The sequence below is a fragment of the Falco biarmicus genome, chromosome 10 (assembly GCF_023638135.1).
Source record: "Falco biarmicus isolate bFalBia1 chromosome 10, bFalBia1.pri, whole genome shotgun sequence".
In the NCBI taxonomy this organism is placed as follows: domain Eukaryota; kingdom Metazoa; phylum Chordata; class Aves; order Falconiformes; family Falconidae; genus Falco; species Falco biarmicus.
In genome coordinates, this window is record NC_079297.1 from 19,050,555 (window position 1) to 19,068,364 (window position 17,810).

Below are 17,810 nucleotides of genomic sequence, written 5' to 3' on the forward strand. Positions count from 1 at the left end.
ACTTTGGAACCCAAGGAGCTGCAAACATCAGCTGCACTAATGAGGTCCTGCATCGATAGCAGACTCCGGAAAGTTTCCATTTCGCTCCAAAACACTTTCTGAATTACAGCTTCATTTCCTCAGGGTAGTCAAGGCTTTAAACTGACCTAAGCTGCTGCAGAACCTGGCTCTGAGCTCAACGCTCCTTACCAAAGTGTTTTACTCCTTTCTGCCAGCTTCATCCTAAGCCAGAAGTGCTCTGTTGATCCACAACAGCTCAGCTGGTAAGCACACTTGAACCTTGGTATTTGTTGTTATTTGAATACTTACCCGTTTTCAGTTGCTTTCGCTCATGATGTGTATCGGATATCGGCTTTTGAGTCTTTCACCTGGTAAAGTAACTGCATGACGGATCGTAATGAGCAGTTGAAACCATCTCTTACACAAATTAAGGATGCTAGTGAACAGATAATGGGCCCAACCTTCGGCATTCACCAGAAAACACTTATTGATCGCATTTCTGATTGCTGGGTACCACTTTATCACTTAACTGGATACTTTTTGGTTTCTCCCTTCATTGCAATGGACAAATTTGAAAACAATGTAGTTTATCCTCTACTCAGTCCTTACAGTTTAATGTAAATTGTTAACTAGATGTGCTGCAGCCCTTCCACATCTGCAGAGACCGCTTCTCAAACAAGCCTTGAAAAATATCGATCTCCCTTTGGAAAGTCAAGTCCCTTTTCTTGCAAGAACATTGGGTTTTGACCTGGTTATCAGCTGCACTACAAACAAATTGTCCTTGATTAAACCATAGGGTACCTATTAGAATTCATATGACTTATATTTATTATACAGCAGTCAACAGGCCTCACGTGGTGTGTGTGTGTCTCCAGCAGGGACAAGAGGTGCCTGGATCACAGCACTTCTGTAACAGCTGGGTGACCTTGCCCAGCCGTCCGCAGTCTCCTTCATGTTCCTCTCCCCTCAGCAACTCCAGCATGCCTCATCTGGCAACACAGAGCTTTTCCCCACCCTAAGGCAATCCTTAGCCTTGCTCACATCTGCAGGAATGCAGAAATAGGGGTGGAAAAGCAGAGGCTCGCTTCATGTGGAAGGTGACAGCATCAGAGCTTCCTCTGTCTCATGTTGCTCAGGGACTTTCCTGTTTCAGGCAAGGAAGAGCTAACACAGGCATTCAAGAGGGATTTGCTTTTATCTCTTGGTTCCAGTTATGCCACCTGAAAAAAATGCTGTTCTATGAATTTTTGGCACATTGCTGAGGTCTGTGCATACTGCCTTGCTGCAGCGATGTCTCAGCCTGCAGCTAAGCACTTAGTATCCATTATCTCACCTCCTCTGCTTCTCTTGTCCTCTCTCCTGCACTTCCATCAACTCCTATCCCCCATCTCCACCTCTGCCACTTACCTCTCTTTGTGCTCCCTTTGCCTCCATCCCTTTACTTGTCAAGGAAGTTTTAATTTAATTTTCATTTCTCACAGGGCTGGACTGACCAGGATCACAGCCAACAGAATTCCAACTCACCCAAAACAACAGGCGTTCAAGGGCCTGTAACACCAGCTGCTACTCAGCATGAGATGATCTGCAGAGAACAACATGATTTTTGCAGTGGTTCTCCTTGCTGTTAGACCTCCGCAAAACATGGACTGCGGGGAGGAGGCTGCCTGCGTGGGAGGCCCTGGCTGCAAGGCGCTGATGAGGTCATGACAAGGCAGAAACTGCTTCAAACCTCACCGTAAATCCAACCCAAACCCGCTACGCCTGAATTTCAACCAGCTGCCTGCTCGGTATGTGATGCTAAGCTTTGCTGTAATGCTCTCCTTTTAACTCTTGTCATAATGATTAATCTCGCCTGATCTTTGTCTGTGTCTCTCTGGCTTTCTGCTTCTTTGAATGAGCTGAAGACAAAAGTGTCCACGCAGCAGCTGCTGCTCAGGGCTCACGTGGAGACTTTGCATCGACAGAGCTGCAGGGCTGCCCTCACCACTCCAAACCGTGATGGCCCCGCCGGCAGGCAGGGTGACTGGGGGGACATGTGCTCACTGGGAGGCACAGCCCCTACTTTACCTACTTTACCATCCCTGGGCTGGCAGGAGAAGCTGACACACCTGGCGCTTGCAGTGCTCAGCCGGCCATACCCAGGTCAGTTGCTATGGTGCTGAAGACCAGAGTCAGGACGCACCAATAACAACACAAAACAATTTAGCAGGCTGACAGCTCTTCCAGGAAGGCATAAAACTAGAGCGGGGTACAAGGGAGGCAGCAGGTGCCGCAGTGTCGGGGTAGGCCCTGAATGACACAAACACGTAGGATGTAAAGGGTGAAGCTGGCCACAGCTCGAGGAGAGCTACACCGGCAGGAAAAAAACATCATATTTATTAAAATATAAAACATTTATTAAAAAAAGACACGGTAGTTATAAGATACGGCCTCTCCAGGCAGACCTGGCCCCGAGACGAACCCCAAGCCTGCACCGCCACAAGATGGCGGCGGCGGGATGTACCACTGGCCGCCCCCTCCCCGCCGCGGAGGGGCGCCGCTCCACCCCCCCGCCCCAGCCTCGCCGTGGCACCGCCCACTTCCGCTCCCGAGCCGGAAGCCGGAAGTGCGGCGGAGGGAGGGCTCCGGTTGCGCGGCGGTGAGTCCCGGGCGGGGGCGGCGGAGCCGGTAACGAGGCCGGCCCCTCGTGTCTTGCGAGAGGAGGTGGGCCCGGCCCGCCGCTGCCTCCGGCGTTCGTGGCTTCTCCGATGGGCGATGACAGTCGTTAACCGCCGGGACAGCCGGGCGGGGGGGGCCTCGCTCGGGCCTCAAACCGGGAGCCGCGGCCGCGGGGGACGCCCCGCCCCGCCCGCTCCGTGGGCCGCGGCCTGCCGGTTGTTGTTCCCCCTCGTGCCCCAGGGCTGGCTCGGCGCTGGAGGAGCAGGCTCCGCCGTGTCCCGGTTGGAGCGCGGCCCCGGGCAGGCCTCGCTCTGCGCTGCCCCGGGGTGCGGCACGGGGAGGCCTTGGGCAGGCACCCCAGGGGCCGAGGCGGCTTGCCCTAACCGGGACAAAGCACCGAGGCGGGGACCAGGGTATGGCAGCCCCTCATCAGTGCCCCCGGCCTTTCAGAGCCACGGGGGGCTGTACGTTGCCCCTCGGAGGGGCGAAGTGTTACCTCACTGGCTGTGTCTTTACCGGAACGCTGTGAAAAACCGGGGAGAGCTGTGAGGCCAGAGCCAGGGCAGTGCCCACCTCTTTGCCTCCACCTTCCTGGGGGCCGTTCGGACGCTTCCCACAAACCATTCATGAGCTGCACACCCACACGGCTGCAGGGACTGAGCTTTCCATTTGTCGCTGTTCCTACTTTTTCCTTTTTACGCTATGTGAGCCTCAATAACAAAAAGAAACCCCCTAAGTTTATATCTGATTGCAGAGCAGTGAAGTTGCATACATACGTAGTAGGGGACCTGATTTCCCAGCTTTTACATAGCTGTTACTTGGACAGGTTTGGCTGGATCTTGGATGAAGAGATTTGGTAACCCTGAGCCTTACCTTGTCGTTCTGTGTTACGTGCAGAGGCTGACGCAACATTCCCAGAGCAATATCGTTGGGATGTTTCACCTGGGTGAAAGGTAGAAGAGCCACGAGCAATTAGGACGACAGTGAAATCCCTGTTGCCCGTTTGGTATGTCCCTTTCCCTCTCTGGGAGTGCACTGTTCTGGTGTTTCTCACCTGTTTTTTAGCGTATTCCCACATTATAGCATCCCACCTCTTAGAACCTGTGACACGAACATCTGATATCTGCTAAATATTAACAGACAACCCAGGTTATTTGGAATGAGCTGTGGACGTAGTGCAGAAAATTCATTATTTCCCTGATTTTAATAATATTTCACTGATTTTTAAGGTCAGAAGTACTGGATTAAGCTCACCGTGTGTGAATAATGCTATCACCTAACGTTTTCTAAGGGTAGCAGCAATAAGTGAGGGGAGTGATGACATCACATAGCTAGAAAGGAAAACAGATAGATAGAAAGGAAAACACATCAAATGAGATTGGAGCCCAGCGGCAAGGTACGGGAAGACGCGGGTAGTGATGGGGGTCCCACCAGCAACTGTGGGCTGTGGGCACGGTCAGATGTGAGCAGATCTGGGAGGTTTTCTCAGGAGAACAGGAATCTGGAATGGGATGGTGCAGTGAGAGCCAGCTGGAGATTGTCAGGGTGACGTCGCCCTGCTATCGAGTGGCAGTGAGTAGGTGTTTCCTTGACAAAACCGTCTGGCACACACAAGTAATCCTTCCAACTATGCTGCGAAAAGGAAAAAAAAGTCAGTTGCCAAAGCTGGAACGAGTAGATCTGTTCTGTTTCCCTTCTCACTCTGCCCTCAGTCTTGCTGATTCTTTATAGCACAGGGGAACCTCCCTGGCGTAGCTGTTCCAAGCAGTTTAGCAAAGCTGGTTTGAAATCCCTGATAGGATTAGTGCCTGTTTGCAGTTGGCTTCAGAAAACCTTGTCTTTATTTGACTTCCTTTCCCTGTCCTAGGAGTCTGCAGCTTCTCTGGAAGGATGGACACCCTGAGAAACCGGACGGTGGAGGAGCTCCAGGAGCTGCAGGAAAATGCAGAGGAGATCGAGCGCCTGGCCCTGGAGTCCCAGGAGGTATGCACAGATGGCGTGACGCAGCCTGGGCTTCGTGAGCACCTCGCCCGCGCTGACTGTTGCCTCTCCTTCCACAGGTTCAGGAGCTGCAGCTGGAAAGGGAGATGTCCCTGGCCGCCAACCGGAGCTTAGCTGAGCAGAACCTGAAGTTCCAGGCACCGCTGGAGACGGGACGCACCGACCTCTCTAAAAAATACGAAGAGCTGCAGAAGCTGGCTGAGCGGTGTAAAGACCAAAAGGCGAAACTGGGTGAGCATTTGCAAACCTTGCACGCTTTCCGATGGAGTCATGTGGGCTGTAGATAATGCAACATCCTTCCCTTTTGCTTCTGCCTGCCTTGGCCCTATGAGCAGACAAACTCTTTAGGGTGGTGACAGAAAGCACTGTGCTGCATATAAAATCTGTGTTCTCCTGTTCCCTGGTCAAACTCGGTTGGGCAGAACAAGGATGCTGTCCCGGCACAAAAACCTCCTAGTGCAGCAGTGGCTAAGCTTCTGTCCTCTTCACATTTTCTCCTTGCATCAACAGTTTCTAAGGCAGGAGGGTGCTCCTGTGAGAGTGCAACAGGGCTGCATGCTAACAATTTTCCCCTGCTTTGTGTTTACTGTTTTGCTCCGCTGCTTTCTTTGTTTCCCCAGAGAAATTTTCAGCAGCAATGCATCCTCATACCTTGCTGGATCTGCTGCAGGTGGAAAGCCAGAAAATCGAAGAGGAGTCTGAGGTGAGCTTAAGGTTTAAATCCATTAGCAGTTCAAGTGATTAGTCCTCAAAGACTTGTAATTACACGCCCCAAGCCTAATCTTTTAAATCAAGGATTATCTCTTTGTAATTTGGTGTCCTTCCTCAAAAAAATTGGATTGCCGTTTGTTTGCCTGTGTGTGATGCGATGGTCCTCCTCAGTCCTAAACTGGGCTTGGGGAAGAAGGGTGGAGGGGTGCAGTGCTGAACCCCGGTCTGTCTTTTCTTCCAGAAAATGGCTGAGAAGTTCTTGGAGGGCGAGGTGCCCCTGGAGACGTTTCTCGAGCAGTTTTCCGTGATGAGAAAGTTGGCTCACTTGCGCCGGGTCAGAGTTGAAAAACTGCAGGAGATAGTGAGGAAGTTGGAAGCACCGCAGGAACCCGGCAGGGACTCTCAGCAGCAGCCACCTCCTCACGTACCTGGGCCCGGTGACCTGCCGAAGCCGCAGCCCTTCCCTGCAGGGGCTCCTTCCTTCCCTCTGCCCTACAGTCCAGCCCCAAACATGCCAGCTGGCCCCACGGCTCATGGAGCTCTTGCTCCTGCTCCTTTCTCTGGCTCCCCAGTGACCGTGGGACACGTTGCTTCCTCTCAGCCGAGCGCCCAGCCCACGTTTCCCTGTAAGCCTCCTCCAGGTCCCGGATACCCACCGGCGCAGGCTGTTGCCAGCTCCACGCCGGGGTATCCCAAACACGCCTTGGGAGGCTCGTCTCCAGTGCCGAGCTATTCCTGGTCTCCGTCCAGAGGCCCGCCTCAGCCCCCACCGTTCCCTGGCTCTCACCCCTCTCCGCCACCACCCAGACCCGGCTACCCTCCCTACCTTCCCCCTGGGGCTGAGAGACCGCAGTGCCCCTACCCGACCCAGCCGCCTCTCCCTAGCTTTCCAATCCCTCCGCAGCCCCCCTATCCTCCTGCACTGCCCCCCACCTTTGGGTACCCCCCACCTCCAAACCCTCGGCACCCTGCTTGGCCTGGTTACTAAATCAGGACTCCTGGGGAGCATCCTTTGCTGCTCCCTCCTCTTTTTGTGGACTAAGGAAGAAGAGCAAACAGAGCATTGCTCTTTGACCCATCAGTGCGAAAGCATTATGCAGGATAAGAGACAGCAGCAGCTCCGGGGGGTCAGACAGGCTGCCGCTGCCCCTCTTTAGGTTCAATTTGTGATGATGGCTGGTGGGCTGAAGTGGCTGCTTCCAAATCGGCTCGTCCAGGCTCTGCTGTGAAAGCCAGGTAGTCATCTAGGTGTTTGGCTGGGGTACACGGAACGATGTGCACTGATGGTACCCCTCCTCTTCCGTGTGTGTGTGAGCGTGTGTGGGTGGGCGAGAGACCGCTCCACCTGTGCCTGTCGTTTGCCTTGTGTAGTATCATAATTCTAAGCCTTTTCACAGGTGTTCAAAAGACACGGTGGGAATCTCTGACAGTATTTCCGACACAAAATACTCACTGCTTTCCAAGGGCCTTCCTGGAAGTGAGAGGTAGAGCCAGCCTGGCTTGTAGGCGGTTTGTAACAAATAGTAGCAGGGAGAAGCAGCTAGCTTGCCCCTCTGGTGTGCCAGGCCTTGAGATTTGTCTGTGTTTTTATGCTGGTGCTAGGGACAGCTTCCACACCAGTGCTGCTTGAGCCCTTCCTAGCCGGCTGCGAGGTCAGGCTTCCCCCAGCGCTGCCTCTGCCTGCGCAGTGAGTACCAGCGTGCTCCAAAACAGGCTGCACCCAGCTCTGGGGGGTTTGGGTGCTCCCACCTCACTGGGGAGCAAAAACCTCTTTACCGCTGCTGCTTTTATCCAGCACAGGAGCCGTTCCCAGCCTGTGCCAGCTGTGTGCTGGCTCACCGAGGGCCAGGCGGCTCTGGTAGCTCCCCCATGCTCAGTGTGCGGATATTATCTGTACTTTCGAAGTAAACAGGGCCGGCACAGTGTCCGGGGCTGTTGCTGCTCTGGAGTTACGTGTCTTAGGTGACAAGGAGGAGCAGGAGTCAGTGCATCCTGCCCAGCTCTGAAACACAGGCGCAGCAGCCTCCTGTAGCCTCGACCTCTCCGGGGACACGGGGCATGTGTTCAGGGGGGCTACTGGCTCCAGCCTGCCTCATATCCCCCTTCTCAGGAAACACTAGGTATGGGAGGGAACGACAAGTTAATATTAATGGAAATGGGATTTGCTTTGCTCAGCACTTTATCCTACGAATCCTGCCTGTATCCCTGTAAGTTATTTATAAGGAAAGATTACTAATGGACTAGAACAAGGCAAGTGCTTGTGGGGTTTGATGGAAACAATTCCATAGCTGTGGTTAATTACAGTAATAAAACTTGATTAATTGCACGTGGGGTCACAGCAGTGGTTGCTTTCGGAAATGACAGGGCATCCAACTGACACTTGCTATTGATCTTTTTATGCCCTCCTGGCGTCCTCACGCCAGCTTCCTCTTGATCTGGTCAATAAAGCCCTTCACCCTCTCGCAGGACCATCTTCAAACTCATCTTCCCTGCCTTGTTTTCGTCTTTCCTAAGGGGCCTGTTTGCATGGGGCTTATCTGCATCAGCCCGTCTCTCCCCTCCTCTGGCACCGTTTCTCACTCATCCCCTGGGCTGGCGCTGTCCCACATTTTCCCTCCCCAGCTGGGAGGCTGATAGTCTAAGGCATGGCACGGTAGTGTCAGAAGTAAGAGAACAAGATGTAATTACTAGAAAAAACAATTTTATTACAGTGGTTATTGCTTATTAAATATCTTGGACTTGTTCTCAGTATTTCTACCCTCCCCATGCTCCTCGCGTCCGTGCTTTTGCTTTATCCATCTGCGCAAATCTCGCACCATCCCACACAAACAGCCAAGCGTGGGTCTTCACAGCTCCCCCAGGAACCCAGCAGACGCGGGTCTCGCAGTCTTTCTTGCGAAGCTCTGCACCCCGGTACCAGAGCGCCTGGCAGGCAGCAGCCGATTTCGCTTTCAGCCTGGCCCAGGTGGCAGGAGGAGTGCGGTTATCCCAGGTTTGAGAGACACAGACGCTGGCAACCCCCCTCCGAACGGCTGTGGCTGCTCTGCTCTCCGTGCAGGTATGAAGCCTGCAGCAACCCAGCTGCTTCTTAAACTCACACAAATAGCTTAAAAAATAAAAATAAAACAAAACCCACCTTGCATGCTCCCACAAGGGAGGCTCAAAAGCGCGAGGCAGCTTTCTCAGAAAGGTGCTGGGGTACCGGGGTGCAGCCAAAGCCGAGCCAGGCAGGGTTGGAGCCGCGCTGTGTCTGCCTGGTGCCCCGTATCGGCAGTATTGGCACTTGTGGGGGAGCAGGGGCGCGTTTGGCTCCAAGTCTGGCAGGGCCTGGGGGGACCCTTTCCCAAAAGTCTCCCATCACATTTAGGGGGGATACAGGCAGGCTTTCTTCCGAGGTGAGCCGTGTAGGTATCTGTCATCTCTTCCGTCAGCTTTGTTCTGTTAGTTGTTGCGTAGAATCGCAGAAGGGTTTGGGTTGGAAAGGACCTTCAAAGATCATCTTGTTCCGTCGGCTGCATCCACAGGTGGGGATGTCTTTCGCTAGACCAAGCCCTTCAAAATTTACCTTTCTTATGCTGCATCCCACCCCTGCCTGCAGGGCGGGAAGGTGGCTGACGAAGGAAATGAGGTAGCTTGCCAAAAATGCCAGAAAAGCCGCTAATTCAGCAGTTGCACAGCTTTGCTGCCACGTGGGTGACCACCCTGGGACAGCACTGGGTGGCAGGTGGGGGGATATGGCTGGGCTGAGGACCGGGGCAGCCCACGGGGGTCCCAGCTCTGGCGAAGGGGGTCACACTCTACGGGCAGAGTGCAGGTCGTAGTCACTGTCGGAGGAATTGTCTGGTGGGTTGGAAGCTATGTGTGTGCCTTCCAGGGCTGTGGGGGAATGGATGCGGCTTGTCACGGCACTTTGGGGGTGCACCCCAGCCCCAGCACAGCCCCTCGCCCAGTGCTGGCAGAAGTCTTGCCACGATGCCCCTACCCGGGCGGTTCATCCCCACTGGTGTGTGTGGGAGGGGAGCCGGAGGAGCCATTCCCAGCATCCTACCTGGGTAAGCCGAGAGGTGGGAGCTCTTCTGGGGGGGCTGAGCGTACTCATTGTCCCCCCGTTGCACCCGCTGCCCCTCCGCCCGAGGCCTCAGGGTGACGGTGCTGTTGCGGTGGAAGGAGACTGGAAGAGATGGTGGGAGAGGGGTCAGGATGGGGGGTTCAGGGCTGCAGCCACAGGGTTGGGACAACACACCTGCCTCAGCACCCAGGAGGGGAAGGGGGCTGAGTAAGAGTGGGACCCACTCCTGCACCACCAGTCAGGGCTCGGCTCTCCCAGTTGAGTTAATATCGTGCCGATGAGTCAATGCGGCGGCAGGAAGCAGGAGCCAGGGCTGGGCGCTGCTCACACCTCCGCCTGCCGGTGCCTGCTGCAGTCAGGGGGCCAGCAGCCCCCCAGCCACCCCCAAACCCAGCCCCAGCCCCACCGAAGGAGCACCACCGCGCTGCACCTCACCCGTCTGGTTGAGTCCCGTGGGGCCGATCCACTGGCGCTGCTTCTTTTTGGAGACTGGAAGGCAGAGGTGGGCGGTGATGGGGGGATCTCTCCCAGGAGCTGCCTGATGCCCCCGCCCCGGGCTTCGCTTCCTCCGGCTGCCTCCCCCCCGCCGGCCCCATATGCCGTCCCAAACAATCTCCCCTGCCTGGTAATCCCCCCACCGCCCCCCGAGACCCTCTGCCTGCTCTTTTGTGTCCTAATCCCTGCCACAGCCTGCAAAGCATCCCCGCTCCCTGGCCACCCCTTCTCTGTGCCCACACCTGTGGGGCAGGCTCGGGGACAATGGGGCAGGGGGGGATCTGTCAGGCTGAGCAGCATGTCCGTCTCCCAGCGCCACCCTACCAAGGAGCTGGGGGGGAGCGGCAGGGATGGATGCAGGGAGAAGCCAGCCCTCAGCTGCTGCATGGTGATGGCAGAGCGAGAAAGAGGAGGAGGAGGAGGAGGAGGGGATCCAGAGCTTGTCACCTACTTTTCTTCATCAGTCTCCTGTAGGCAGGAGGGCCACAGATGAGTGAGAGGATGCCAAAGAGAAGCAGGGCCAGGCAGATGCTCACGATGGTGCCTGCAGCTATGCCGGCGGGACGTGGCTTTGAGTCCTGGCCTGGGGAGAGGGGGGGTGTCACTGGATGAGACCCTTGTGCCTGGGCGGAGGCTGATGCTCGCAGCCTGAGCACGCACCGCCCTGCCAGGAGGGCTACAGGGAGCCTTGGCATGGCTTCCCCCATCCCCTGCCCCGAGCTCGCACCCTCTACCCATTCCCCAGGTGTCCAGCATGTGGAAATCCCAGCTCCCAGCATCAGCCAAGGATGCCCAGCAGCAGGTGCTGCCCATCCCCCATGGTCCCCATGGGCTTGAGCCCTGCACGGTGGCTTACACACGACTCTGGTCCGGGAGCAGGTCTGGGAGGGCTCAAGGCTGATGGAGCAGAGGTGTAGGGTGGGGACCCTGCAGATGACGCCCTTCGAGGGGGGGTCCCGGCTCTCGGTGCTGGAGGAGAGGTTCCCACAGCGCAGCTCCTGGCACAGCTGCTGGCCCCACTTAGCTCGCTGCTGCCAGTGGTCGCACAGCACCTGCCACTGCCCCTTGTGAAAGACTTCGATGTCCCCTTCGCAGGGCGTGGGGCCGGCCGCCAGCCTCCGCAGGGCCTGGGGCTGGGAGCCTGGGGGGCGAGAGGCAGGGGTCAGACCCACGGCAGGAGCTCGTGGCTGGCTGGCGTGGCTCAGCATCCTGCTGGCGCTCTGGACCAATTCATGGCACAGGGATGCTCACGGCATCTCGGCTTCCCCTTGTGCCACAGGGCCAGGGGGATGCGCGCGCTGTACCAGGGCCACGTGTTGAGCTTTGAGCTGTCCCCATGCAAAGCGCAGCAGGGAAGCCCGCTCTGCCAGCTGCTGCGGCACGGCCCCTTAAACCCCCAAATCCCACAGGCAGGCTGCTAAGCTCGGGCAGATGGCAGAACCCGGAGCAAGCCCTCTCCTCACCCAACAGCTTGTCTCTCTGTGCTGTGGTGCCAGCACCAAGCTGCTCTGCGGGGAGATGCTCGTGGCAAGCACCCAAGAGGTGTGGACGAGCAGGGTGCTGGGCTCTGCTGAGATACCCTGCATGCCCATGCTGGATTTTGGGGTGCTAACATCGTGCCTGCTGCGAGCTGCTCTGGCTCCCCAGCTTTTCCTACTTGCAGCGCTGCTGCATTCGAAGCCTGGGGCTGGAGGTGCCGCTGCCAGGAACCCAGCACGCCGGGGAGATTTCCTGTTTTGCCTTTGCAAACAGGAGAGGATGAGTAGGAGTTGGGGGACGGGGTGTATGAGGCAGGGGGCTGTTGCTCTGCTTAGGGGATCCAGCCCAGAGAGCCCCGCGGGGCTGTCCCGTCTCGGAGCAGCCGGCAGTCCCAGAGCGTGCCGAGGGCAGCCCAGCGTGTGGCCGGGGCAAGCCAGGGCTCTGGGGAAGGAGCGGGGCCGTGCTGGGGCAAGCGCTCACCCGAGCAGATGATGAAGGCAGGTGCTTTCCCCCGCCGGGGACTGGTCCTGTTGAAGCAGTCGAGGAGCAGACGGCTCTCACAGGGCTCCACCACCTCCCACCGCACCGGCAAGTGGCTTTCCCGCTCCGGCTTGGTGTAGCCGTGGCTGCTGATGGCGGTGCCACAGTGGAGAGTTTGGCAGATGCGGGTGGCCAGCTCTGGTGGGATGCCCTGGCTGCTTGCCACGGACCCCCACAGCCCCTGCCTGTGCAGCTCCACGAAGCCTGAGCAGCCAAAGTCTCCGTCCACCAGCCGCAGCCTGGCGGGTCCTGATGTGGGACAGGGGGGAAAAAAATCTCATTACCAACTGGGACGCCATTTCTTTCCATTATTGAGCAGAAAATCCCTGAGCTCACCACATATGAAGCTTAATTGCCCCATTGATGCTGCAGACATTATTAATGAGACCAGGCAATCTGGCAGGCTGTGCATGCCCCCTGGTTTGGCCCTTGCCAACCTGCTCCCCTCCACCAGAGGCGGGCAGGGATGGGGCTCTTACCGGTGGGCTCTGGGGTGGTGGGTGGTGGTGCCGGTGGCAGCTCAGGGGTGTTTATCTCCGGCTCTGAAATGAGAAGAGAGGGGCCAGGTTGGGGCAGCTGGTCCCCAGGGCGGGGAGTGGCTGGGGTGGGGGTCCAGGCTCACCGCTGCAGGTGAGGATTGCATACTCCGTGCAGTTTGCCGGCACCCAGCGGCACCCCACTGGGGTGTCCACCAGCCCCCGGCACCACAGCGACATGTGTGGCTCCTTCCCGCTGGCGAGGATGAACTCCAGGGGGTTGGCGATGGTGGGACCGCAGCCCAGCCAGTGGCAGATGACATCTGCGCTGGCTTTGCTCACGCTGCTCTGGCACACTCGGCTCCACCGGCTCTCCCACATCACCTCCAGTATCCCGGTGCAGCGGCAGCTGCTGCCAGTGAGCCGCAGGCTGGGCTCTGCGGGCAAAGCACGGGTGTTAGGGGGGTTTTCTTCTCTTTGCAGGGTGTTTTCTACCCAGGGCTGGAGAAGTCCTTGCTGGCTCATCGCTGCAGCCAGGCATGCTGCTGGGCACCGGCGTGGCAGCCAGGGCTTCTCACAGAATGGAGCAGGAAGGAAACAGGGTGTTGGGGGGTGCACGGGCAAGCGGGGGGCTTGGGGAGTGTGGGTGCCATGGGGCTAAGCTGGGAGACCCAGCCGCACGGAGCCTGTGACGCAGCAGAGCCGGCTTCCCAGCCGAGGCAGGTGCCACGCTAACGAAGCCATGGCCGAGGAGCTGGTAACGAAGCCGCGGCGCAGTCCCCGAGGCGCTGCCCCCCCCCCCAGTCTCACCTCCAGGGCTCAGAGTGGCTCCTCCATAGCAGGGAATGGCTGCAAGAGAGAGGGGGGACGAGGTGTCAATCCTGCTCCTCACCCTGGGGCCAGCGGGACCCCCAGCCTGGGGCAGCAGCTCCTGGCTCTTGGCCTGTTGCTGGGTATTTTGGGGGCAGAAAGGTGATTCGGGGGGCCTTTCCCCAGCTTTATGCCTGAGTAAATATGCAGGAGCTGGCAATGGTGGCCAGGAGCTCCCCAGCCATGCCATACCCTGCCAACCTGGCTGTAATGATGGGGGGACACCTCTGTCCCCAAAGCTCAGCCGCGGGGACAGGCCCCCGGCTGCCTGTCCCTCGGCACCGGGGGCGGGAGGAGGAGGCTGGGTCGTGCTGGCTTTTTCCTTGGCAATAGAAGAGGATTTTCTGTTTCTCTCGGTGAATTTGTTCTCCCTCCTCCTCCTCACACCTTTAATTGAAATAAATAAATACAAACGACTTCACGCAACTGGCCATAGCGCTGCCTGCCTGGCTGCCCATCCGTCTGCTGGCGGATAATTATGGATGAAAAAAGACAGAGAAGGGCACCTGCTAATTACCCCTAACTAGCTAGCACGCTACTGGCAAGGAGGCTAAAGCCGAGCAGCAGTGGATGGTGCCGCCATTACCGCAGTGAGCCGGAGCGGCACGGTGCCTGTGCCATGGGGACCCAGGGGCAGCTGGAGCCAGCAGGAGCCAGCAGGGAACAAGGATGAGGGGACAGCACCAGCAGGGTCATTCCAGGGATGTGACGATCATCCGGGTGACCGCCAGTGCTGGGTGGGGAACGGACATTCGTGGTCCTGGCTATGGCGCGCCTGCGCTCTCCTCGCTGCCCACGTTTTGGTGTGGGCTCGGCAGCCCCGCTGCTGACCACCAGCACCCAGCCTCCTGCCTGGTCCAAGCCCCCGTGCTTGGGGCTTGCCCAGGGGTGGCACGTGGGACCCCCAGCACGGTGCTATGAGTGAGCGGAGACAGGACCAGTGGTGAGCCCCAGCCACGGGGCTGAGCCCTCCAACATGCACAAGGCGGGGTCCCCGGGGCACCCTTGGCTCCAGAGCTGCTGGCACAGCGGGTACCCTCGGGTAAAGCAGCTGGGACCCCCACACCCCTCCGCTGCACCAAGCCCCTCAACCGTACTCACCCCACATCCACAGCAGGAGCAGCAGGCGCAGGGCGAGCGGCCAGGCTGCCATCGGCACAGCTGGCCACCTCCTCTGCCCCGGCACCGGCGGCTGAGCAGGAGGCAGCCGTGGGCACCGCCACCTCTGCTACCAGGCCCGGGGAAGGCAGCAAGGGGGGACGGGCAGGAACAGGCTGTTTTTCCTCCCTCTGTGGTTTTCTGCGTCACATCTATGCTCGTTTGAAGTCTCAACCTGGCAGCTGCCTCCCCAGGTCCCACTGAGTGCGAGAGCAAAGGGGAGAGAAATGTGGGGCTCAGCCCCCATCTCGGGGTCCCCCATCTCTGCAGAGGGTGCGAGCCTGGGGGATGGTGAATACCAGGTGCTGGGGGGCTCAGAGGGACCCCAGCTCTCCCTTGGGTCCCCACAACGCTGCCGGTGGCTGGAAGGCAGTGTGGCCAAGTGAGAGCCCGGGGCAGCCAGAGCTGGCACCCAAAGGAGAGCTGAGGAGCACGAGCTGGGGGATGTGGGGGGCTTCTGGGGGGTCAGAGCTGGCAGCATTCACCGGGGGAAATCCCAGCCCCCACAGCAGCTCCCTGGTGCCGGTGAGCTGTTTGGGGAGCCAGCACACTGGATTGCAGTGGGGAAAACCGGTGGCGGCCACTAAACTCAACAGCCCAAGCTCCCACGAGGGCTGGATCTCACCCTCGCTGCCACCGGGAGACCTGCGGCCGCTCTCACGTAACACCAACCCCTGCCAAAAATAGCCTCCCCTCGCCAGCAGCTGCCTCCCGCCTCCTCCTCGCCACCTTGCTTCGGCTCTGCCCCAGCTGCCCCGCCACCCTCACCGCTGCCTGCGGTCACCGCTCAGGCGAGCAGCGTCGCCGTGCCAGGGCAGGAAACGTGCTGCGCCGGGCGCTGCCCCTGCCACCAGCACCTGCAAAGGAGCTGATGCATGCCACGCTGTGCCATGTCACACCATGCTGTGCCATGCCATGCCATGCCATGCCAAGCCACCACATGCCCTGCAGGCCATGGGAGCGCTGCGATGATCCCACAGGATAGCGATGGGGGAAGGTTTCATCCAGGCATGTCCCCACTTCTGCCGGTTGCTGGCACACCAGGGACACCCTACACGCCTGCAAGGGCACGTGGGGCACAGGCTGTGATGGCCCAGGGAAGGGAGAGGCATTAATTGATTGTGCCCTAATTAATTCCTCCAAATCCAGGTCATGCATGCTAATGAAGTCAGCTGTTTTCCATTGACCCGGTGACATTTCTGCTGAAAGGAGAGTGCCTGGGGAGTGGGGCTGGGGGCATAGAGCTTCCTGGGCAGCTGGCTGAGGTTAGGGAGCCCTCCCATCCCCTCTTACTGCCCTGGGCTGCTGCCCGGAGCCCCAGGATGCTCTGGTCCCCAACTTTGGAGCTGGGGCTTGGCTCCCCTGGGAGTTTCCTGCCCCAAAACACTCTCTGGGTTGAAGATTTTCCATGACTCAAGAGGAAGCTCACTGGGGTGCGATGGGTGGCGGGCCGCTGTGGGCTGCCAGCCGCAGGCAGGGCCGGGCAGAGATGCTCAGAGAGGTTGCACAGAGATGCAGTTGATGCCGGCAGCACAAGCATCCCATCTCCAGCCAGGCCTCAGCATCCCTGGAGGTAACCCAGCTCGGCAGTCCCCTCCCGGCTCCTTTGGTTCCTTGCAGCCTCCACATCCCTTTGGCCAGGCAGAGAGGGGCTGCTGCCTGCCCCTGCCTGTGCTGGGCAGTGCTGACCACCCCCAGTGCAAGGCTGTGGGCTGCTCCCTGCAGCCCCTGCCTGTCCCAGTCCCCTCCCACTCATCCTGGGGGTTCTGCTGCACCCCCAAGACCAGCCTGGGGCTGTGATAGGAGCAAGCCCTGTCCCACAGGGTGCTGGGGGTCCTGGCGCTGCCCCCCACCCACCCACGCACTGGCACAGCTTTGGCAATGCCCTGGGAAAGGGTGCAAGCCCCAGACCTGCTCCTGGGCCAACCCTTCCCATGGGACTCAGCCCTGGGGTCTGCAGGCAGGAGCTGAGCCCCTCTTACCCCAAATCAACCTGAGGTTGCTGATTCACCCCAAGTGTCCTGGGACTCTTCGTCCCTGGGAAAAGTCTACCTCCCCCCTGTTATCTGAGGGTGCCTGAGCCCCATGGATGTGGGGTGCCCAGGGTCCAGACCTCCCCTCCAAGGCGTGGGTGGCTCTGGAAGCCCTGAGGTGCTGCAGGCGGGGTTTGCACCGTGGCTCGGTTAGAGCATCCTTGCTTGCTGCCAGCAATGCAAGTCAGCTCAGCATCGCCTGCATGCTGTGACAGATAAGGATGATTATAATATCTTTCCGGAGGGGTCGGGGGGGAGTGGGGGGAGTGCTGGGACGTGCTGACATGCCGCCTGCCCGTGAGAAGCCTTTTAAGAGGCAGGAGCTGCCTTTGGTGCGAGCAGGAATGGGCTTGTCAGCTGTCAGCACGCCGCTGTTATCCTAACGATGGTGGAAGTGGCATTTCCCAGCGCCTGTCAACCCCTGCAGGAGCAGCAGCAGCTCCAATAAACGGCTGGCACTGCTGTACCTGTCTTAAGGCCCTTTGCCCCGTGCCCTGATGGGAAGGGGGTTATCCCCCTCCCCTGGGGCAGCGGTACCCCCTGGGCATCAGCACGCTGCCCATCCATGCCACGGTCCGCTCAGCCCCGACATCTGCCCTTGCAAAGGTACCAGCCTCACTGCCCTGGCTCGGGGAGCCACGAGTGTGGCTGGGGGCACCCCCTGTGCCCACCCCCATGCCCGCTCCTGTCCCAGCTCTGCTCTCAGCACCTGTCTCCTTGCTCTTGCCTTGCTGCTCTCCCCTTTGTCTGGGGCTTTGTTGCTATTTTGGTGCTTCCTCCGTTGTTGCGGTGCGGCTCCTTTGTTCGGGGCCACCGGAGCCTCTCGCCTTGGTAAACAGCTGAAGGATGTGGCAGGGGGCAAATTTTCCACGGGGGTGGGTCTGAACCCCAGCCTCTGCCGAGGCTCCACCTCATGACGCCTGGGGAGATGGAAACCCTCTGGCAGGTGCTGGGGTGGGAGACGTGCCATTCAGTTTGGTTTACTGATGGAAGGAGCCATGTGGGGTGCAGGGAAAGCCCCAAGGACAGGGGGATGGAGGGGTCCCAGCCCCAGGGGTGATGGCTGGATGCTGTGCCCGGCTGGGTGCAGCACCCAAGCCCACCAGTGTCTCTGTTCTCAAGCTGTGCCTGGCACAGGGTGATGCCGCTTCGCTCAGGTGGACCATGGGATGCTGGAGGGGGGTATCCTCCCCTCAGGGGCTGTATCCCACCACCTGAGCTCTGGGTGAGGGGGACAAATCCACCCTGGGCTGGAAGCTGGCTATGTCCCACTTCCTGGCTTGGTATCTGCCCCACAGCCCTGGGCTGGGGTGAGAAGGG

General features: G+C 58.8%; 2 protein-coding genes across 7 annotated transcripts; one reads left to right on the forward strand and one right to left on the reverse strand.

The window, feature by feature from the left end:
* Window positions 1–2,570: 2,570 nt before the first annotated feature.
* Window positions 2,571–7,696, forward strand: VPS37C (VPS37C subunit of ESCRT-I). 2 transcript variants are annotated; one of them, XM_056353521.1, is made up of 6 exons: window positions 2,571–2,638; window positions 3,556–3,664; window positions 4,526–4,641; window positions 4,719–4,890; window positions 5,280–5,362; window positions 5,612–7,696. In XM_056353521.1, the coding sequence occupies exons 3-6, from the start codon at window positions 4,549–4,551 to the stop codon at window positions 6,356–6,358; spliced, it is 1,095 nt and encodes a 364-aa protein (XP_056209496.1). In that variant the 5' UTR covers window positions 2,571–2,638; window positions 3,556–3,664; window positions 4,526–4,548; the 3' UTR covers window positions 6,359–7,696. The 2 variants fall into 2 exon arrangements, with proteins under 2 accessions (XP_056209496.1, XP_056209497.1); XM_056353522.1 differs by lacking the exon at window positions 3,556–3,664 and having other exon boundaries at window positions 2,583–2,638.
* Window positions 7,697–8,049: 353 nt separating this feature from the next.
* Window positions 8,050–14,879, reverse strand: CD5 (CD5 molecule). 5 transcript variants are annotated; one of them, XR_008824226.1, is made up of 11 exons: window positions 14,401–14,879; window positions 13,240–13,686; window positions 12,576–12,866; window positions 12,433–12,495; window positions 11,894–12,202; window positions 10,791–11,075; window positions 10,386–10,517; window positions 9,875–9,928; window positions 9,419–9,541; window positions 8,507–9,246; window positions 8,050–8,326 (listed from the first exon to the last, which is right to left on the reverse strand). XR_008824226.1 is itself a non-coding variant. In XM_056353503.1 (11 exons), exons 1-11 carry the CDS (start codon window positions 14,450–14,452, stop codon window positions 9,161–9,163), a joined length of 1,629 nt encoding a protein of 542 aa, XP_056209478.1. In that variant the 5' UTR covers window positions 14,453–14,876; the 3' UTR covers window positions 8,050–9,160. The 5 variants fall into 5 exon arrangements, 4 of the variants coding, with proteins under 4 accessions (XP_056209478.1, XP_056209477.1, XP_056209481.1 ...); XM_056353503.1 differs by having other exon boundaries at window positions 8,050–9,246; window positions 13,240–13,278; window positions 13,492–13,686; window positions 14,401–14,876; XM_056353502.1 differs by having other exon boundaries at window positions 8,050–9,246.
* Between the last annotated feature and the right edge of the window lie 2,931 nt (window positions 14,880–17,810).

What these genes read in the sequence shown, in the direction of transcription:
- VPS37C (XM_056353521.1), top strand. Translation starts at nt 4,549, where the DNA reads ATGGACACCCTGAGAAACCGGACGGTGGAGGAGCTCCAGGAGCTGCAG. An exon ending in TGGCCCTGGAGTCCCAGGAG is followed by an intron (nt 4,642 to 4,718) that starts GTATGCACAGAT and finishes CTCCTTCCACAG; the next exon opens with GTTCAGGAGCTGCAGCTGGA. An exon ending in AGACCAAAAGGCGAAACTGG is followed by an intron (nt 4,891 to 5,279) that starts GTGAGCATTTGC and finishes TTGTTTCCCCAG; the next exon opens with AGAAATTTTCAGCAGCAATG.
- CD5 (XM_056353502.1), bottom strand. Translation starts at nt 14,452, where the DNA reads ATGGCAGCCTGGCCGCTCGCCCTGCGCCTGCTGCTCCTGCTGTGGATG. An exon ending in CTCCCGGACCAGAGTCGTGT is followed by an intron (nt 10,518 to 10,790) that starts GTAAGCCACCGT and finishes CCCTCTCCCCAG; the next exon opens with GCCAGGACTCAAAGCCACGT. An exon ending in CACGGGACTCAACCAGACGG is followed by an intron (nt 9,542 to 9,874) that starts GTGAGGTGCAGC and finishes CATCTCTTCCAG; the next exon opens with TCTCCTTCCACCGCAACAGC.